We start from the raw sequence: 22,519 nt of genomic DNA on the forward strand, positions 1-22,519 counted from the left end.
AGTCTGAATTGTAAAACAACTGTAAATTGGTGCCACGAGCCATATGGTTAAATAGACCATACTTTCTGCTGGGCAGACGACACTGTGGCCATGTTAGGCGACATGGGGCCATAAACGAGAGTCATTAGTGGTGTTATGTTTGTTTTACAAGCTCATGGGAACAACATTAACAGTGTTAGAACGCAGAGGGACACCTACACCCTGTTGCGAAGAACCACGCGCATATTTCACCGAGAGCACTCACTTCGATTAAGTGGTGAATGGGGAAAATAAGCTAAGGCATTCAATACACACAACCAGAACGCTTTGGCTATATATCAAACCAACAAGTTTAAAATACAACAGACGTGGGATTTTCAGACGTAATGTCTGAACAATGTAAATTGGATAGGCAATTTAACTGGTTTGACCCTAAATAACTCGATATAGACTAGTGTTATGTAAGAGACAGTCTGCCATTAGTAATTTAGCATTGGCATTTACAGCGCTTCTTGATGGTAACTGAAGAGACGAACAGGATAGTAGGCTTTGCTCAGGAGCTTAGAGGGATAGAACACAATCCATGTAACACTGTCTGACCTACAACTACACAAACAAACACCGAAAGCAATCGAAGGGCAAGTGGGTGAAAGGTAATAGAATAATGTAATCTCATATCAAGGACCGAGTAGTTGTTTTTTGACTGAAGGTGGCGATGATGTTGAAGATTAGGCTATGTTGTATAGGATTTACCTTTGCATCTACCAATGTGTAATAACTGAATAAAAACAGTCATAATGTGGTGATAATGTAATAATAATGGTAATAAAAACACCATTGAAAAAGGCTATTCTAACAAAGACAATAAGCAATTATATTGTAACAGACATGTTGGCTATTCATGTGCAAAAAGTAATAAATGCAAGCAAAATTATTATGGGCAACCATAGCCTATTTGATCCATATTTAATTGGTTGAAAGTTGTGTAAAAATTAATAAAATACTAGCAATAGCCTATGCAACCTTTTATTTGATCCATAATTTTTTCATCCTAATTTAATTCAGTCCTCTGAAACGAAACAGAAAGCTAGCCTAGGTATCCTTCAATTATGACTGTAAGTAGGTCTATGTAATACACTATATCTGATGTACTTAAACTTTATGATTTAAACATCTTCAACATCTGACATGGTATAGGCCTATTCATTCATCATTTTATCACTCAAATAAGGGGACATAGGCCTATACCTGTCGTGTGATAGCAGAAATTATGACAGATCACAACAAATCAAGTAGGGCCTACCAAATTGTGTGTGAAAACAGTGTACTCCAAGTGAACCTGAATTCACAGACCCCCGGAAATCGTGTCACATCTTGTACACAATCTAATCAAAGCGAAGCTGTCGCTGGGGGTGAATGAAAACAAACCCGCTCCTTGACGAGTGTTTCCGTAAACGTTGCTGTTTTGCTCAGTCAGTGTGTTGTGTTGGGTGGAATGCCACTCAAACCACAAAATCAGTCATCCATGTGGCTTTGGGAAGGGTGACACCCTCTTTTCAAATAGCCACACCTCATCCTTCGTTCTACTGCACCCCCCTCGACTCCATCATCCAATGGCCGCGGCGCACCGTCTCCACTGCGCGCCTCGGAGAGCATCTGTTGGATAAAACCTCGCACAGAATTAGTAGCAGGTCCTAAACAGTTACACCACCTCTGACTGTTGAGAGAGCATCATAACAGACGCTTTATCAACGATTGACTTGGATCTCCCCCGCCGAGGTTACATTTTCTCCAGTGTGGTCTAGCATTGGATAATAATATAAGGATATCTGGCCGGACATTTTTTTCTGCAAGGCGAAGGTAATTCTTTGCACCAATGATGTGCTTTTGATTGTAAAAGCAATGTTCAAAAGGCTATTCAAGTGATACAACAATGTGTTAGCAAATGTGAATGGTTGTTAAAATATTTAACAAATGGTTGTAGATGTGTAGCTTAACAATGAGCAGTGTATTGGCTGATCGTTTGTTAGTCTATTGAGTCCCGTTAGATTCGCTGAGTAGTGTGAGAGAGTTGTCCCAACAAAGATCCAAAGCTACCCTACTACGGAGTATAGGCTACGATAAACAGTGAAAAGTGTTTTCTGTTTTGTTATGTTACAGACCTATATACTTTTTTTGAAAAATAAGAGGGCGAACAGGGACGGAAGACTCAACTTAAAACTGCAACGCGGACAATAATATAGGCACACTAAAGAAACACAACATCACCACACGGTATTCATAAGAAACCCATATTAACTATTACAATGTCCTCTTGCAGCGCATTTAAGAGTGCACTCAGGAACACATTCATGCCAAGCGAGGCCCCACATGGACTAAAAACATCTAATTAACTGGGAGAGAGAGAGCGCGTGGACCCTCTTACATTTGGCAAGGACACCCAACGACCAAGACCTCAGAGATATGTCCAACATCACCGGACGAGGTAAAACACAATAACTGAGACCCCCTTCCCTCGTTTTGCTGTATATAGTATTTTGTCCGGTAAAGAGAAGATAAACGCATGCATCACTCAAATAGGCTATAGGCTAGCCTAAATAACCCGTTTGATATTTGTTGGAAATTTTTCTTTAAAAAGCCGAAATCATTCATAAATATGAAATATGTAATTGTCAAAGCAAGCAAAATATAATGCAATAGAGGCATGACAAAATATTTTTGTCATGCCAAAAGTTTATGCTCATATAGGTGTTGACAACGGAATACGTGCCTGTCAATATTTTCCAATCAAGTTTCGGTAGGAATATCTAACATTATTCATCGGGAATTCTAATGGCATGAAAACGAACTGCTTTCAAGTAATGTGATTTAGGCTGATAATAAACTGGATTTGTGCACCAACGAAATGTTGGCTTACGGCTGCTTTGAATTAGGGAACATTTAAATATTGTTTGTTGTTTCATTTTAATAAATTGACATTATTCATATTGTTATTCAACTTTATGAACAGAAACAGACTGTTTTGTTGGAATATCTTTTACAGAAGACATTAGCATGGTTTCTAGAAGTAGCCCATGGCTGTTTATGCAGTAATTGGTCTCTATGCATCAGAGTAGAGATAGGAAGGCCAATAACCTCAATCAATGAAAGCCATAATGATCACTAATTGAATAACTTAATGTTCACCTGTCCTTATAGGCTTACATTGTTTTTAGATTTATTTTCCTTAATTTCAGGGTGATTTTTGTAAAATTTATGTCCATTAATGAATGTAACATTAGGCCTATACGAAAGCAAACTATCAATGATTGACCAACAATTCTGAACGTTGAGCCTGGTGTTATAATTCGGGTATGTGTTTATTATACAGAAATCCGGGGTGAACTAATAGATTTTCCTTCTCTCGTGGAGAGGTTGGGAAGTTAATTGGACGTTAGTTTAGCTGTCAGATATAGATTTGGGCCAATCCGTGGTCATTGTCACTTCAATCGCGTTAATGATGGAACCGTGGGGAGCTGAATGGTATGGCTTGTTTACGTTTCACCCGGTCTACCCCGAGGCATAAATTATGACACCCTCTTGTCGCTTCAGACGAGCCATCTTCTTTCATGTTATCATAGCACCCTCTGTCAGGGGTTACAATCACCGTTCAGAAGTTATAGTGCCGCATTGCACCTCAAAGGTTTTTGGGTCATGGATCTAATCAAATTACGTGACATAAAAAGGTGACATAAATAAATATTGTTTAAAATTGTTAGGAGTATAGGATAGTCAACCAAGTTGTCAAATGTAGGCTCGATCTCTAAATTAGTGGTTGATAAATAATTGTAGCTTATGGCCTGTGAGCATAGGAGCAAACACCTGCTTATGTTAAACATAGTCTTAATTTCTTGTGTTATCAGTAATTGTGATGCAAATCAAACAATGTTGGACAAACCACAGACAAACGATCTTATTTTGAATTTAGACTAAATAATGGGTAAGGCTAATCTTGGCCAGTTTGGCCACACATTGATTCCATAACCTAATGGTGAGTTATTGGGATATAACTTACAAAACGAAAGGGTATAGGAACAAAACAGTGTAACAGAAATTGTGCATTATTGAAGTTCTTATGGAACCAACATGGTTTTCATGAAAGTAAGAGGTTCTTCAATATTTCGTGTATATTCTATTTAATATAAGCAAAAAAAGCAATTTATGGCAGATATTTCCTCAGGCATTTTTTGACGGCTCCTTATGTTACATTGTAGATTATGTTCTCGTAAATATGCATCGAAAACGGTAGGCCTATAGTAGGCCTATAACATTAGGCTTATTTCCCGCATAATTCAAATCAAATCAAATCAAAAATCAAATTGTATTGGTCGTATACACATACTTAGCAGATGTTATTGCGGGTGTAGCGAAATGCTTATTATAATATGGACAGTATATGGATAGAATATGTAGTATCTGAAGAAAAGTGTATGTACAGTTGTCTCAGTTGGTAGAGCATGGCGCTTACAATGCCAGGGTTGTGGCTTCGATTCCCACGGGGGACCAATACGAAAAATGTATGACAATGTATGAACTCACTACTGTGAGTCGCTTTGGATAAGAGCGTCTGCTAAATAACTAAAAATGTAAAAGGATGAACTAGAATACAGTATATACATATGAAGTGGGTAAAACAGTATGTAAACATTATTTAAAGTGACCAGTGTTCCATGACTATGTAGCCTCTAAAATGCACGGTAGAGTTAGTTACCGGGTGGTAGCCGTTGACAGTGACACATTTGAGGCCTAGAACCAATAAAATAATACATTTTACAGAGGATTATAAATTCGAATCCATTTCGATGGGGAAAACCATAAAGATTAATTATTTCAAGGGACACAACCTAAAGAAGAAGTTATGGCATATTTATAAATGGCGCATATATGGAGACCATATAGGCTTATAATTGTGCAATTAGAATAAAAAAGTCAGTATGAGTGATTTGTGTGTGTGTATGTGTGACAGAAAAGAGAGAACAGAGAGTGTGCGCGCGCGTGTGTATATGCGTGTGTTTATTCCCTTGGGGTTGCTCGGCTTTAATATCCTGCAGGTTGGTGAAGCTTGGCGGGGAGATTTTTACACACTCCGCTAGCACCGTTAATAGTGCTCCTGTTCCCCACCCAGCCTCGTCCGGCCTCTGTTTGATGTGGAAATGAAAGCTGGGAAAGGACTGAGAAAAGAGCGAGGGGAAGCAAGCTGCTGAATGGGTTAAATTAAAAGCAATGGGATTCTTACAAAGTCACTGATGCAGTCCATAGAAAGACAGAGTAGCTGCTGACAACTTTCAAAATGCAATGGCAAAACCTCTCCACAGCTGCATTTCCAAGTCCTCACATAAAGAAGTCGATTTTTGATTCTTTTTTTTTACATTAAAATGGCCAACTATAACTAGAACATGTAGCCTATTCCCTGGTGTAGGCCTATGGTATTCATTTCAGCCTGGACACAAGGGAATAAATGTTCTTCTACAAATGAATATGCGCATTATCCTGAGCGTATAAGTGGTGAAACATGAGAATTGTATAGGCCTAGGCCAAATAGGAATCACTGTTTCATGAAATCCCTATAGTTCAAATACAGACGATGAACAAATCTGCCATATAGCCTAAATCACTCTCAATTGTCTTTAGAATAATAACCTTATTATACCAACTGACTACCGACAGCCGCCCATCGATGTGTCTAGACGAGAAGCCTATAGCATTTGTGCGGGGTGAATCAAGTTATTGATAGCCTATTTGAGTGATGATGACCTAAAACAGTCATTGGAAATGGTCGACTTTCTCACAATGTAAATGTGTCTAATATTTAAGCAACGAATGGTTGATATTTCTTTTGCGTAATTGTAATGTTTTTTTCATTAGAAAATAAATGTGTTATACATGTCAGTCAAAGAGGTGGTTTCACATTGAACTTTGCTGTGTAGGAGGAGCCCGTTGACCTCGCACATATACAAACATTTTAAACGAATAATTAACCAAAACATAACATAATGATAAATAATTGACTGTGTTATTTAGGCTATAGAATTGTAGAATTGTAGCCTAGACAGTCTCACTTCAGGGCATGTTGAAATCGAAATTATGGCAATAGCGGATCATTGTGCATGTGAGCAGTTTTTCCACGCCGCGTGCCTAAATTATGCCTATCCTATAGGCCCCAAACTTCTGATATAAACATTTTAAAAAATCTAAATCTATCCGCATTATAACGTTTAATGTGACATTAATTTATATCAAAGTTAGGATAAACTTACTTTCTCTACGAGGAATTACTACCCTGCTCTCGCTGCCTTGTGTGTCCCATAGGAAACCCAAACCCGGAGAGAGGAATCTAGAGGTCAGAACCAGGATTGAGAACATCTAGAATGTGGAAGACATACACAGAGCTGTCTAGACCAGAAGCTGTCAAATTTCTAGCTAGATCCGACTTAATTGGTCAGTTACCCTCTTTTACCACTCTTTTAAAACAACAATGAATTATGCATGATAAATTGACAAAATATGTTCTGAGGTGCATCATACACATCGCTGAAGTCATCCTTTTTATATAGCCCTTCTGCGCTGTGTACCCGGGTTAGGGTTACTTATATTTTGGTGAACTATTTTATGATCCAACGTTCATATCAATTATATGTAAACTTGAACTCGCCAAACATGCTTGTCTCCTCTCCTCAACATAAAAAACTAACTTAAATTAACTTTATTGAAAACAATGCAGTTTAACAAATTCTAGGAAATAAATGCAAATTTTTTGGTTCATGACCTACACAATTTTGTGAAGAAATCAGATAAATAATATGCTGTCCTTAACTTCTTGTTTGCTGTGTGCTAAATTTTCCCACCAGGTTCAATTACATATTCTCTTGCAAATCCAAATGACCCACCCTTTTTATCCTATTTTTTGTTGCATTCTGAAAATAGTTTTGCCAGTAGACACCTACATAATATTTGATTGATTGATTGAATTAATTAATCTATTTTGTTCTACCTGTCTATAGTATGTCATAGTCATATCTATGTAAGAACATTAGGTGCCAAGTAAGCCCTGTTTCAGACCAAATAGCCTGAAGACAAGTAAAACCAGCTCAGACTCCGTTTCAGTCTGCCCTCCCTGTGTGTGTGTGTGTGTCTCTTCTGTATGAGGTAGTGCTGTGTGTGGGTGGTAGCGTGGGTGGTAGTGAGCTCAGGTTCCATGACATTTATGTATGTTTCATCCCCCCTCCTCCCCCAGGTCATGGGGGTCTTAATCAACTAGGCGGAATGTTTGTGAACGGCCGTCCGCTTCCGGAGGTGATCCGGCAGCGCATCGTGGACATGGCCCACCAGGGCGTGCGTCCCTGTGACATCTCCCGCCAGCTCCGAGTCAGCCACGGCTGTGTCAGCAAGATCCTGGGACGGTGAGCACCTCATCAAACTTTTACAACTTTACACAATGGGGTTAGACTGTTAATGGCCCTCCATTGTGTTCTCAAAACACTTAGAGCACGAACCATGGTCTCCCATTATTAAAACATTCTGGGTTCACTATACAGTATGGCATTGGTACCGTAAACACCTCTTTTTGTTCAATCAAAATGATGACCACCCACATTCACTATATTGCTTTCTAATGTAACAAACCTTGCTGTCCTTTTCCAGCTACTACGAGACTGGCAGCATCAAGCCAGGAGTGATTGGGGGCTCCAAGCCCAAGGTGGCCACTCCTAAGGTGGTTGATAAAATAGCAGATTACAAGCGTCAGAACCCCACCATGTTTGCCTGGGAGATCAGAGACAGGCTGCTGGCAGAGGGGGTGTGTGACAGTGACACCGTGCCCAGTGTCAGCTCTATCAACAGGTAACAACTAACCTCCACATGATGCTATGTGTAAACCAATACATGTCACAGAGTGGACCTTTCAAAGAACAATTGTGATCTCTTTAGTAATGTAAGACAAGTGTATAGAAATTGACAAGGCAGAAGAAAAAGAGTTGTAAATTCTGTGATTTTTCACTGTTCACCCACTGAAGTGGTTCAATAGATTTTACACTGTTCTCTAATCCCGGCTCTTTATTCCAGAATAATCCGAACCAAGGTGCAGCAGCCGTTCAATCTGCCTCTGGATGGCAAAGGCCTAAGCCCAGGACACATACTCAGTGAGTCTCTACACAGACACACACACACACTCACATCCACGCTTGTGATTAACAAAACGCTAACACTCCCCCCACTCTAAGCACAGACACACGCCTTCACTAAGGTCCAGCATTATGATCTGATCATGCAGTATTAAGCCTAAAGAAACTCCATGCTTAATGGTCCGTAAGATTAAGCGCTAATGGTCAACGATAATATTGGAGTAATAACGGTCCGATTCCCTTGTCTGTCTGTCTGTCTGTCTGTCAGTCCCCAGTTCAGCCGTCACTCCCCCTGAGTCACCCCAGTCCGACTCCCTGGGCTCCACCTACTCCATCAGTGGCCTGCTGGGGATCCCACAGTCCAGCCAGGAGGGCAAGAGGAGCCATGACGACAGTAAGTACCCTCAAATTCTCATGCAATCCCAAAATGTCCTCTCACATTTTAAGATAATTTTATTAAATGAGATTGAATAAGATTCACTCTCACAATTGAATGAGTCCTCCCCACAAACTCAAATAGACTCAGCAGCTTCTCAATATAATGCTCTCTCTCTCTCTCTCTCTCTCTCTCTCTCTCTCTCTCTCTCTCTCTCTCTCTCTCTCTCTCTCTCTCTCTCTCTCTCTCTCTCTCTCTCTCTCTCTCTCTCTCTCTCTCTCTCTCTCTCTCTCTCTCTCTCTCTCTCTCTCTCTCTCTCTCTCCCTCTCTCTCTCTCTCCCTCTCTCTCTCTCTCAGGTGACCAGGAGAGCTGTAGACACAGTGTGGACTCTCAGGGCAGTGGGGGCGTTCCTAGAAAGCAGCTGAGACCAGAGCACTTCCCCCCGCAGCACCTGGACTGTGGCTTCGACCGCCATCACTACCCCCCAGACTCCTTCAGCTCTGCTGCAGCCAGCAAGACCGAGCAGGTACAGTAGCCTACATGGCACATTGGCACTGAGAGCCGGTGGATCCTGATTAACTCCACTCCCCAAATTACTCTCTCTATCCCTCTCTTTGTCTTTCTTTCTCTTTGTCAATTTATTTTTCTCTCCCTCTCTCTCTTTCACACACGCAACACACAAATGGTTAATCCGCTCTGTCCTCCACAGACTGTATACCCTCTCTCGCTCATCAATGGCAGTCTAGAAGACGGGAAGACCAGCCTCTCAACATCGAGTGCTGCTATTGGTCGGAATCTGGCAGCGCACCAGGGCTACACTGTGGTGACAGGTAAGACTCTTACGATGGATGCTGCCCTCTCACTCTGCACAAATATCAGAGCTCAAAGATGAAGCAGAGGGAAAACTGAACACGCTGACACATGGAAACATTGTTTTCCATCAGCATATTTGAAGACCCAGTTCAGAAAGACAGTTATGTTGAATGTAATAATGCATTCATAATCTGTGAATGTAATAGCAGTCTGTTTAGGCATGTATACTCTAAACTGTATCAACTGCGGTTGTCATCAATCTGATTATAGATCTTGGTTTCCGACTGAGCTATCATAGCAATTTATGTTTATCTCTGAGGTGCAGCCACATTTTAGCTTGCCGTGCCTGCTGATGCGTTGTGCAATTAATTTGTCTTATTATCACGAGCTGCCCAAAGCACCCTTTCAAGTTTAATTTTAAACAGATGTACAAGATGTGCTGTATGTCTATCCGCAGCGCAGTTCACAAACACATCAAACACGATGTAGTACCCATTCACTCATATTCATTTCAGCAATCAGCTTACAGGCTATTGCTGCTGTGTATTTGTTAATCCATTCATTCATATCAGTTAATTCCATTTTATTTCATTTTCTCACCCATCCACCCACCCACTGGCCGTGCCACCTCAGACCCCCTGCAGCCCCTCCCACTTTGTCTGAAACAGGAAATGTCCCCAGAGGTGACCAGCACAAGCCCCTCTCCAAATGTGGTGGCCAACTCAGCTTTTCTGGAGCTGCAGTCACTGCAAGCCCCTGTGTCTATCAGTAGCAGCTGCAGCAGCTCCAACCATTTCCCTCATGCCTTCAACTCATTCTCCCATCATGCACCAGTGTACGGCCAGTTCAGCAGCCAGTCTCTCATAGCAGGTAATGAAGCATTCATCTCATCCCATTGCCACTCCCTGTAGGGGGTTCATGCGGACAGTAGCCTACACTCTCTTATCATGTCACCTGCCACAACACACCAAACCCCATGTGCAGTACTGTACAGGAACATCAATTGCTGTATATAATGGTACAATACGGTGGAATGGTAACTGATATGATTTCATGTACATGACACAGATTTAATTTTTGCCAAATAATTGATTTGTTTTTTATTTGTATATCCACCTCCTGAGAAGGGCTGACATTGTGTGTTTTGTCCTTCTCTGTTTCAGGAAGGGACATGGTGAGCTCCACTCTCCCCGGCTACCCACCTCACATCCCCTCCAGTGGCCAGACAGGCTACTCATCCTCCGCCATCACTGGCATGGTAGCAGGTAAGACTCCCATCCATTGACACTCACACTGAGACAGGCTATGGCATCCTAAGATGGGGTTTCAGAGAAAGAGATGAATGATGTCTCTCCTTTCAGTTCAGCTTACTTAAAGGTCCAAAGCAGCCATTTTCATCTCAATACTGTGATTGTTTTCAATTAAAATGGTCAAAAAGAAACAAAAATAGCTTCTTAGCAAATAGCAATTTCTTAAGCAAGAATTTAGCTAGGACTGTCTGGGAGTGGTTTGAGTGGAGAGGGGAAAACTGAAAATTAGCTGTTATTGGCAGAGAGGTTTGGAACTTTCTTTCTTATGGGTCTGTTAACTAATTTACTGCATGGTGATGCCACCATGGAAGGTCAAAACTCCCTCCCACCAAAACAGGCTGATATTTCAGGCAGTCTTTTTAAACAGCTCTTACACTAAAATGGCATTATTACGATTTTCACAATTTCACAGTATTATTCCAACCAATAGCGTGGAAATATATATAAAACACAGGAAAATCATGTTTTTGACTGCACTGGGCCTTTAAATGCAGTTCATAGTTTTATTTGTGACCCAAACATGATCCCATCTGGGTTTTCCCTTTGGGGAAAGCTGGAACTGAATATGCTATGAGGACAAAGCACCACTGAGAAGAATGTGGACAAAAAACAAAACATTGTTTTGGGGCAAGGCAAAACCAACGTTAAAAAAGTAAGGATGGGAGTGAGAGAGGGAGAGACAAGTGCTGGGAGGGAGGATTGGAGATTAACAGGAAGGCATGGTGGTTAATGAGTAGCCTGCTCGGCTGGTGAACTGCACGGCGGTGCAGCCAGGGCCCAGGGGGTACAGGGAACAGGCTGAGGGTTCCGCCCTGCTGCCCGCACCCCCACGCCGCCCCTCTGACCACACATCGCCATGGGAACCAGGGGCCCCACCAGACGGGGAGAGGGTGGGGGGCCACAGGGTGGCAGAGTGGGCCTGGGTGAGAGGCAGAGAGAGAGAGACAGCACTTTGTGGCGTGTGTGTGTGTGTGTGTGTGTGTGTGTGTGTGTGTGTGTGTGTGTGTGTGTGTGTGTGTGTGTGTGTGATGTGCCTTTTTTATTTGAAGTCTGCCCTTCGAAGCGCGAAATGAGAGCGTCTGATTTATTATTTTTCTGGTGGGCTCGCTGTGAGGAAGCGTTCATACACAATTACTCACAGAAAGGGGGGGTTTGGGGGGGAGCGGAGGGATTCAATCCAGCCAACATAATTACCAATTAGATATTGGAATGTAAAAAAAAAGAAGAATAAGAAAAGAGGACAGAGAGAAAGGTTGAAAGGCTAAAGCAGGAAGTGAGGGATAGAGAGGAGAGGAGGGCATTTTGGAGGGACAGGGATGGGAGGGTTAAACGCTATAGAGAGGATGTGGAGGCTAGCCACACGCATCAATGAGTCAAGGGATTTTACCCCCAGCCATTCACCTGGCTCATAGATTAATGGTTTACAAGCTGCCCTAACCGTTGGTGAATTATGAGCTAAGTCTCAGCAGATGCTGGCAAGAGGACAAACACCCTCAAATGAAGGCAAAATAACACTCTGAGGAAGTCGGTGTCTTTATAAGAAATATTATGCTTGATATTGTCTAGACTGTAATGTAATTCTGTCTATAGGCTACAAGTATGTGTGTGAATTTCTTACTGAATGATGTTGGTTACTGTATATGTGTCTCAATGTACATCTGATGTATTTTCTGTTTTCTGTTCCATGTACTACAGGTGCAGACTACTCTGGCCAGACCTACACTCACTCCCCCTACACCTCCTACAGTGAAGCTTGGAGATTCACCAACTCCAGCATTCTGGGTGAGTCAGTCAGTCAGTCAGACAGGCACAGTGGTGTTCAATGGACACACCTTTCATAAGTATTAGAAGCATTCCACACAGGACCGTACTGTTTATAAAGCTGATGTTATGATTGCAGCAAACGTGAACAAATACAAAAGGAAAGTGTTCAGAATACACCTCACGGATCAGACTGAATTGTTGTAGATAAAAGTCCCAGCTTCCATTAAAATGTTTGTTTAAAGCTTCACTTTGACATGTTGAATACAAACCATTCATGTCATGTCAAGTTTATACTTTAAACCTTATTAAATTGCTTTGAACCTAAGATACAATGAATGAACCCAGAGTATCAATAGGAAATTCGCAAATACAAATCCTCACTCCAACCAGGAAATCATGTACAGCCAAACTTTTGGTTTCAGTCACGTCACATGTATCATGATCTCCCCTAGTCCCCATGGAAACTAGTCACCCAATTACCAGGGGGTCGGCTCCAAACCACTGCCGCCCATTGGTGTACAGTAACTCTCTTGGAGCTGACCAGCCTGAGAACTCGTGTTCTGTTGTGACCATGGTCACAAGTCAGTGTGTCACCTTGACCCAGCTGCTTTCACCAGTTATTAACGACACAGGGGAAAATAGACAGTATTAATGCTTGTGTGTTCTGAATGCTTAACTCTATGCATAACGCAAAACATTCTGTGATATTTCTTCCATCAAGTAGCAGACCCATCCTTAAAAGAGAGATTGCAAAACAGGCAGCTTTATTCATGGGACAAACTATCCAAGCAAGGCCGATTTCCATCTGAACCATCTGCTATTGTCATGTGGTGGATAGGATAAAGAAAGCCTGCTTTACATTGCATTGTCCCTCCTAACACCATCAAAGCCAAGCTAAAAAACAAACCCCAATAGTAAACTCCTTTATCTCTGTCGCCCCCTGCAGGTTCACCCTATTACTATGGCACGGCCTCCCGCACCGCTCCACCATCCACTACTGCCTACGACCATCTCTAGCTCCCACGGACCAACCCTCATCAAGATGACTGATAATGGGGACCAATAGGCAAATGCAGCAAGGGACAGGAAGCTATGATGAGAATTGGACTGTCTCCCAATAATGGACAGGGAAGTAAACATATTGGAGGGACTTTGGAGACTTTTAATGGCAACACTGGACCAGCAATGCTTGAGCATGAACTCATGGACAATACCTTCTCATGGCTAACTAATGAATTATTTATTTGTTTTTAATGACAGCTTCATCCAGGGTGACTTTACATGTTTACACATGACATTCTAAACACTGGAATACATTTGGGCAACTGATTTCTATGAGTTTTTCAGTGGCAAAGCCCTGAATCCTGCATCCTGTATACATTGCTCTTAAGCTGTTTCACCAAAGATTTTATTTTTAGCACATTTTGCAACTCTGACATGCATTTTTGACTTCATGGTGACATCACAGAAAGTATTGTGGTGTCACAGTGCAGTAACTGCTTTTTTGTGAAGCTAGGCTTGAATTTGCATCAAGTTTACAACAGTTTTATACAATACACACGTCCCTTTCGCATTCTAGGGTCTGTTTTTCTGGATTATCTGTGTTGAATTCAAAAGTCAGCCTATTTGAGCTCACCACCCAGCAAAACCTTCCACATCTTAAATGTAACATAGTGCCAATAGTCTGAATGAGGAATGCAGTCACACATGGTATCATTATCAGAGCAAAATGTTCTCATGTCTTTGTCAAAGAAAATGCATTACATTAATTGAACTATCTGGGTTAGGCTACTCTTGTTTGGCAATATGTATATATAGTAAATTGCAAACTGCTCTTAAGAAAAAAATGCATTCGGGGGTGAATATTGTGGGGATTAATGACTCATGAAAGATTTTGGGTTTTTTCTTCAATGATATTTCGAGTTTGTTGTCATGCTGATGTTTCGTAAGAATTGTGACTAAACACATTTTTTCGTATACTGTTATTAATATTATTGAAGATGTAAATACGGAATTTCTAAAGAATTATTTTTAATAAAATAAAGCATGACAAAGTGATTCTGCCTTGCCTATTTTTTCCACATCTTTGCAAATCGAGTAATTCATAATCCTTTTAGATTAGAATAAAGTAACATTAATGTACTTAGAATCAACAGACAAAAAAAAGAAGAAACCAGTTTCTATTAAACTCTTTCTAGTTTGAGTGATGTATGTGGCATGTATTGTATTGTGGCATGTTGTCATGCACAAACAAAAACATAGGCCTACACAAAACACACCACTGTTTTCATCACAATAAGGAATGGACATCACAATGAGATTATCATCATAATGTTGTTTGATGCTGCACAAAGGCAAAACTCCTATTTTGTAACAATCACAAAACTGCAATATTATGTAGGCTTATGTCACACATGGGTCTAGTATCAGTGAAAATATTTAGGTGTAAAATAGGTGTAGCCTGTTTAGCCTACAGTCAAAATAGGTGTTCTGCTAATTTAAATTGATCAACACATTATCCCACCAGATCTTACTAACTCACAGTCACACTACTTTACTGTGTCCTGTTTGTGCTGTTAAATTCTCCACAAAGACAGTAGGCCTAGTTTGTTGCCATGGATGTCGGACGTATTATTATTAGTAGTAGTAGTATTAGGGCCTATATGGTTCTATTGCAAAACTCTTAAATGTTACATATTTTCTGCAACTCAGCAATTTACTGGAAATGTAAGAGGACGAAAGCAATGATCCTGAACACACGCACATCTGTTTAATTAATTTTTTTATTTTCTGCATCATGTAGTTTTATTTGCAATTATTTCTCCCCTCTTTGCGGCCTCATTATTATACCGCGGTAACGAGGCCATGGTTCGGCGGTGCCACCGCCCACCTGGACCCACCATCACAGCACAGGCCGCGGGACTTGATGGATGGCCTCTCCGCGGCGCATACAGCCAATATGAGATACCAGACCACACCCCACGATGTTGGAGAGCAGACCTATACATAAGGCTATCTCTGGAAAAAGTGTATTTTGGTTTCAAAAGGGACTCGATCCCGTTTTGTCTCGAATTTGATTAGTTTTATTGTTAGACTAGGGATGAATTCGTTACTGACTTGATTTTCCCGTAGCCCTACAGTTTTATATTCAACTTCATCAGTGAGTTTCCGCGCTATTAACCCTTGAATGCGAGCTGACGAATAGGCTAATAGGCTATATGCCACATACAGTGCCTTCAGTAAGTATTCATACCTCTTGACTTATTCCACATTTTGTTGTGTTACGCCTGAATTCAAAATTGATTAAATATTATTTTCTCTCACACATCTATACACAATACCCCATAATGATAAAGTGAAAACATGTTTTTAGAAATGTTTGCAATTTTTTGTATTCACACCCGAGTCAATCATTTGTAGAAGCATATTTGGCAGCAATTACAGCTGTGAGTCTTTCCCGGGTAAGTCTCTAAGAGGTTTCCACACCTGGATTGTGCAACATTTGGCCATTATTATTTTCAAAATTCTTCATGCTCTGTCAAATTGGTTGTTGATCATTGCTAGACAACCCTTTCCAGGTCTTGCCATTGATTTTCAAGTAGAATTAAGTCAAAACTGTAACTCGGCCACTCAGGAACATTCACTGTCTTCTTGGTAAGTAACTCCAGTGTAAATTTAGCCTTGTGTTTTAGGTTATTGTCCTGCTGAAAGGGGAATTAATCTGCCAGTGTCTGGTGGAAAGAAGACTGAACCAGGTTTTCCTCTAGGATTTTGCCTGTGCTTAGCTCCATTCCGTTTCTTTTTTATCCTGAAATACTCCCTAGTCCTTAACGATTACAAGCGTTTCCATAACATGATGCAGCCACCACCATGCTTGAAAATATGGAGACTGGTACTCAGTAATGTGTTGTACTGGATTTGCCCCAAACATAACACTTTGTATTCAGGACAAAAAGTGAATTGCTTTTATATATATTTTTTGCATTATTACTTTAGTGCCTTGTTGCAAACATGATGCATGTTTAGGAATATTTTTTTCTATACAGTCTTTCTTCTTTTCACTATGTCAATTTGGTTAGTATTGTGGAGTAACTACAATGTTGTTGATCCATCCTCAGGTTTCTCCTATCACAGCCATTAAACTCTGTAACTGTTTTAAAGTCACCATTGACCTCATGGTGAAATCCCTGAGTGGTTTCCTTCCTCTTCGGAAAATGAGTTAGGAAGGACGCCTGTATCTTTGTAGTGACTAGGTGTATTGATACACCATCCAAAGTGTAATTCATAACTTGCTCAAAGGGCTCATCAATGTCTGCTTATATATTTTTACCCATCTACCAAGAGGTGCCCTTCTTTGCAAGGCATTGGAAAACCTCCCTGGTCTTTGTGGATGAATCTGTGTTTGAAATTCACTGCTCGACTGAGGGACCTTACAGACAATTGTATGTGTGGGGTACAGAGATCAAAAATCATGTTAAATTCCACTTTGACAATATGGGGTATTGTGTGTAGGCCAGTGACAAACATTCTCAATTTAATCCATTTTAAATTCAGGCTGTAACACAACTAAATGTGGAAAAAGTCAAGGGGTGTGGATACACCAATTTGTAAGTCGCTCTGGATAAGAGCGTCTGCTAAATGATGTAAATGTAAATACTTTCTGAAGGCACTGTATCATTTGTGTATAGTTGCATGTTCAGACAATCACCTAAAACAAGTCCTTGTGGTAGCCAACTTCAGAATAAAGATTAATACATTATAGAATTATAGACTGAAATAGTATTTTGTTTAGTTTACTTTAGTTTTACCATAGCACATTCGATGTTATGTAGGCCTATTTTTTTATTTTTTTTACTATATTAATTTATTTCAATAAATGTGTTGTTTTTCTTTTGAACATAGGCCTAGGCTACTGTATGCCCTTCAAAAACGGATTGCATCATGGCCTTAATTTACCACTAAAAGAACCATCAAAAATCCAACAATGCAAAAATCAAATCAAATTAAGGCTAAGCTGCCTTTTGAAAAATGGTTTTAAGCACACAATATCAATGATAACTGGCAAGCAATACAATGTAATCAGGGCAGTACTCAGCAACTGACGAAGATGAGTCATGACATCTCTTTATTTACTGTATACTCTGTCTCTCTCGCTCCCCTCTCTCTCCCTCCCTCCCTCATTCGGTCTCCCTCATTCTTTCAGTTTCTCTCTCGCTCGCTCTCTCTTCACACCTCTCTATCCTATGTCCAAGCTGCAACCCTCATGCTCACTCTCTTCCTCTGCAGTCTGTCCTGTCCTGCCTACTTTTGACAATACTCCCTTCTCCATTGTTGTTGAAGTGGGATGCCCCTCTCCCATCAATCGAATGGAACACAGTTTTTTCAGTTTCCTTTGCAGGCACGCAGAAACACACATCGCATCCACATACAGAGAGAGACACAGAGGAGCATTAAAGTCTATGTCCCCTCTGGGTTTTTTTTAACAGCAGCAAAATTAGGCAATCCCCCCAAAGCATCAAATTCAAATTCCAAAGCCTCCACATACAGAGCCAGCTGATGGACTGCCAGGGAAATAACAGTTAAACATTAACAATCCTGCAGCCAAAGAGTCGAAAACAATATAATGCTGCCACAAACAACTACAACACAAATACTCTCTCTCTCTCTCTCTCTCTCTCTCTCTCTCTCTCTCTCTCTCTCTCTCTCTCTCTCTCTCTCTCTCTCTCTCTCTCTCTCTCTCTCTCTTCTCTCTCTCTCTCTCTCTCTCTCTCTCTCTCTCTCTCTCTCTCTCTCTCTCTCTCTCTCTCTCTCTCTCTCTCTCTCTCAGCCTGGTTTTGGGCCACAGTGCTTCTAGTAATGAGCCCGGCAGCACAATACAGGCACCCGGCCGGAACAGCTGAGGGGAGACAAAGCCAGCAGGATGGGGAGAACGCTGGGGGCTTGGGGTAACTACATTTAACACAGAGAGGGACAGAGTGGTGTGTGTGTGTGTGGTGTGCGTGCAGTGCGTGTGTGTGTAGCCATTACTGGGACAAACTAAGAGACAGATAGGGGCCCCTGGAGGAGCTGCTGCCAAAAAGGCAGTGCAGAGCGGAGTGTGTGGCAATCAGTGGAATGACGGGTCAGAGTTGTCCCGCGCCAGTCAACTGGAAACTTCACCACTTATCTCTGGGCCTGAGACATTGGTGAACCAACTCAGACTCACAAATAAGCATTGTGCACAAGACAATATTTGTCTGACTAAATGAAACACAGGCTGCTGTTGTTTTAAACTGTGAATGGCGAGGCTGCAAGGTTGCGCTGAGGGTCTCTTGTCTGCGGGACGCCTTTGTGAGGACAGGCTTTGTGGCTTGGAGGAAAGCACTTAACCCAGACTGTGTGAGTGAACACATCACCTTCATTAATTGATTTGGATGGAGCGGCGTTCATTAATGTGAGCCCTGTTGGTCTGTTACATAAAGGTTCCTTCTCTTTCAAACCAACGTAAATAATTGGAACTATTTAAAATGAGCTCATTGTCCTGGAATGACATTTTCATACTAATTCTGAATGTTCTCTATGATGTCACCATTAGCATATTTCCTCTTTGTCAGAATCAACCTAAGAAAAGCTTATGTGATTACTAATCAACAGATTTTAATAAGAGTTCTACTTTCAATTATACACATGAAAACAGTTCCTCTCCCTCAAACACTTATAATGAACACCCTCAGTAACTTTAAGGATCTCATCGGTCCATTAAACCATAGGTCTTAAAACAATTGCAGTGGTCAAACAGGAAAGAAGTGGTCAAACAGACAGTCTCTCTGAGCCTGTGGTAGATCGGAGGGGAAACACAGGTGCCCTCTGTTTGACTGGCCTATTAGCACACAGCCCTGAGGGCAGGAAGCACTATTGACTGGAGACATCAAGAGAAACGCACCTTTCAAAGCACACACCTTCCGGACCCAAACACACACACTCCTATATACACCCACCTGGATAGAATCTGCCAGGTATCAGGTACTGCCCCGAGGGAGAGTCCTGAACTCTGGACACGGGGACAGAGTCAACCAAGACCAACACTGGTATCTCCATCAGACGCTTCAAAACATACTTTCCTCACACTCAACATTTCATTTGCTATGCAGTACTATTGTATATCTATCATGAATAACACCAAGATGAAACCCCTCACAAGTACTGATTAAAGATCAGTCAAGCTTAGATTGAAAAGAAAAATACAGTCAACATATATTCAGTGTTTGTCCTGCCTGTCGAGATTAAAAGGTCTAACGGCAGCGAATTGTTGCCTCTAAGCGCTATGTATCGTTATGTTTGTCTGCAGCTCGTGTGTCTGAGAAGCATTGAATCCCTGCCCAGGGAGTGTTGTCACAGGCAGGAGTGTGTGGAAGTGGAGAGGGCAAAGTTAGGTCATGCATTGAAATGCCCTTAAGCCAGGCACTTTACCTTAACTGTTCCAGTGAGAGGCTCCATGGGTACAAAGGCTTACATTCTAAAGGGTATGGAGGAAAGAGTAGAACATCGAAGTGTTATTCATGTTAGTACTGGGTCTGCTTAGCAAATTAAATAAATTTAGAAAAAACAACATATAGAGTGCTGTCTAGGAAAAAGAAAAGGATAGATGTAGCTAGTGCTATTTCTGGACTTACAGCCTCCATGCCCTCACATCTGGTCACCTATGAAAAGGGCCAAATAAAATAGAAGGAAGAGGGCAATAAGAAATACGATGATGAACATGAATCTACTAAGATGAAACAATAAAATGGATAAACAATAGAGTTAATTAAAGAAACAGCATAACTATGAAATGGAGCACCTTTTCTCTTGCTCCTTGTGGTGTGTGTGTGTTACAGTCCAGGGGTTGAGAGGCACACTAGAGACTCTCTACCTCAAGTGGCACGGAGGGAGCTGACAGAGTGGTTCAGTGAAGGGGGGACTAGGGTCCAAATGGAAAAAAGATTCCTGAAAAGATCACAGGGAGAAAGAGAAAATTCAAGAGCTGGACCACAGAGAAAGCCAGCAGTCAAGAGTGGAGCGACTGAAAGGCCAGGGATATAAAAGAGGAGGGGGAGAGGTAGAGGGAGTTAAAAGCAAAATCGAATACAGAGGAGTGTGAGAGAGAGAAATAAAGGGTTAGTGCGGATAAAAGATAAAAAGTAACAAGTAGAGCGTGCGAGGCGTCTGCACCAGATGGACAATGTGTGTCAGGAGGGACATAGTGCAGAGGCAGGAGACAGACGGAGAAAAGGAAGCAAAGAGACAAATATTGTGTGTGTGTATGTGTGTGTGTATGTGTGTGTGTATTTGTGTGTGTGTGTGTGTGTGTCTATATTAGAGCTTTTGGAATGTTGGATGGCGTTCACAGCAGGATGAGTGTTGTTGTATGGAGGGGCTTATTTTGAGCCTGCTGCCCAATGCAACCGTTGGACAAGCCCCTAATGATCACAACTCTGGCCTGGCCTTTTTAATTACCCAACCAGCCCTGACAGAGCGCCACAAAGCTCTCCAGTCCACAGAATGGGGAGTACAAGGCGGAACAAAAACAGGACCTTTCCATCTGAAGTATGGCCCTAACCTCTGCTAATGCAAGCCTGAGTCCTGCCTGCCTCACTGCCATGGCCACTCTTTGTGCGGAGTGGAGGAGCATGATGGCACTCCAACCCAGCACCACTGCTGCTGTCATGGTCCAAAGGCCATGCATAAAGCCTGGGTCAAGACCCATCCATTGATGAAATCCAAAGTATGCACTGCAATTTTTTCCCTGCATGCATTAAGAAGAAACCCTATGTGAATGTATTAATGTCCATGGGCCTCATTTATCAATATTGCATAGAAACTATTCTAAAATACTACTTAGAACTGAATTTAGAATGGTCATATGCCTAAAAAGTGTGATTTATCAAACAATCCTACCAGCGTCATATGCACACCAGTAGGAGATAACTATTGATAAATTCCAATTTGTTCTCAGCCTCGGTGCTCTTGCAGTACCTTGGCCGTTTGCATTTCGAAACGCCCCTAATTAACCATATATGGTCAAAATCATCCCTTTAAAGCCTGTGGGGTATATACAATGCCGTACCATGAAATACAACCGCACAACCAAAAAAAGCTACAATGTTTTTTTGACTGAAATAGAAGTGCAAGTGTCAGAGATTGAGTACAACCAAAAGGTTTTATTTGGCTCGCTCAGTTGTGGCTTGACCAGTAAAAATAAAAACATACCTACAAAGAGAGGACCATTAGGACAAATGAGTAGGCAACAATCCACAGCCATCCATCCTCAAAAGAGGTCTCCTTTAGGCCAGCCTGGTCTCATAGACTAGATGTAATATAGTAAATGTAAAGCCGGGACACTCAAATTAGTATGATATGTTATGTTTGGCATGGTTACATAAGACAGATTGTTACTTAAGGCAAAAACTAAAGTAGGGTGGTTGGGTGGGCGTATAACGCAAACGTCTGGCAACCCAAAGGTTGCGAGTTCAAATCTCATCACGTACAACTTTAGATTTGTAGCTAATTAGCTACATTTTAGCATGTTAGCTAATTCCTAACCTTAACTGTAACCCTAACCCCTAGCCTAGCTAATGCTAGCCAGCTACCTAACGTTAGCCACCTAGCTAGAATTTGTAACATATAGTACATTTTGCAAATTCGTAACATGATACTAATAGTAATTCGTAACATATCATACGAAATGGATGATCGACATCCACAAATTAATACATACCATATGAAAAGTAACATATCATACTAAATGGAGTGTCTTGGATTTATGCACAGAATAATACGAAATGCTCTAAGACCAGGTTGCAGCTGTAGGTGTATAGGCCAACATTGCTGTTCTGCAGAATGAACGAGTCGTGCGTTCCACCTGGCCACCTTGCCAGCACATTCAGCAGCAGCTTTTCCGCATCAAATATTTCTATCACCTGCACATAAAGAGTGGAAGCCTTTTCTTTTCACATAGTTGAAATCGTTTTGGGATGGGGATTTTATGGCGATTTGAGTGCCGTCTATTGCTCCATTCCTATTTGGGAACCCATTGATGACATCATGGCAAAGAAACCCCTCTTGACTTCAACCTGTTGTGCGATTGTGTATGGAAATG

The 22,519-nt window shown here is 41.4% G+C and overlaps 1 protein-coding gene across 7 annotated transcripts; it reads left to right on the forward strand.

The window, feature by feature from the left end:
• Positions 1–1,655: 1,655 nt before the first annotated feature.
• LOC121582520 (paired box protein Pax-8-like) lies at positions 1,656–14,460 on the forward strand. Of its 7 annotated transcripts, none has more exons than XM_041898374.1 (13): positions 1,656–1,839; positions 2,300–2,464; positions 6,328–6,456; positions 7,253–7,418; positions 7,660–7,857; positions 8,080–8,156; positions 8,407–8,532; positions 8,872–9,041; positions 9,225–9,345; positions 9,962–10,198; positions 10,492–10,593; positions 12,334–12,420; positions 13,349–14,460. In XM_041898374.1, the coding sequence occupies exons 3-13, from the start codon at positions 6,387–6,389 to the stop codon at positions 13,417–13,419; spliced, it is 1,425 nt and encodes a 474-aa protein (XP_041754308.1). In that variant the 5' UTR covers positions 1,656–1,839; positions 2,300–2,464; positions 6,328–6,386; the 3' UTR covers positions 13,420–14,460. The 7 variants fall into 7 exon arrangements, with proteins under 7 accessions (XP_041754308.1, XP_041754310.1, XP_041754314.1 ...); XM_041898376.1 differs by having other exon boundaries at positions 7,277–7,418; XM_041898380.1 differs by lacking the exon at positions 9,962–10,198.
• The last annotated feature ends 8,059 nt before the right edge of the window (positions 14,461–22,519 follow it).

The sequence above is a fragment of the Coregonus clupeaformis genome, chromosome 15 (genome assembly GCF_020615455.1).
Source record: "Coregonus clupeaformis isolate EN_2021a chromosome 15, ASM2061545v1, whole genome shotgun sequence".
NCBI classification, from domain to species: domain Eukaryota; kingdom Metazoa; phylum Chordata; class Actinopteri; order Salmoniformes; family Salmonidae; genus Coregonus; species Coregonus clupeaformis.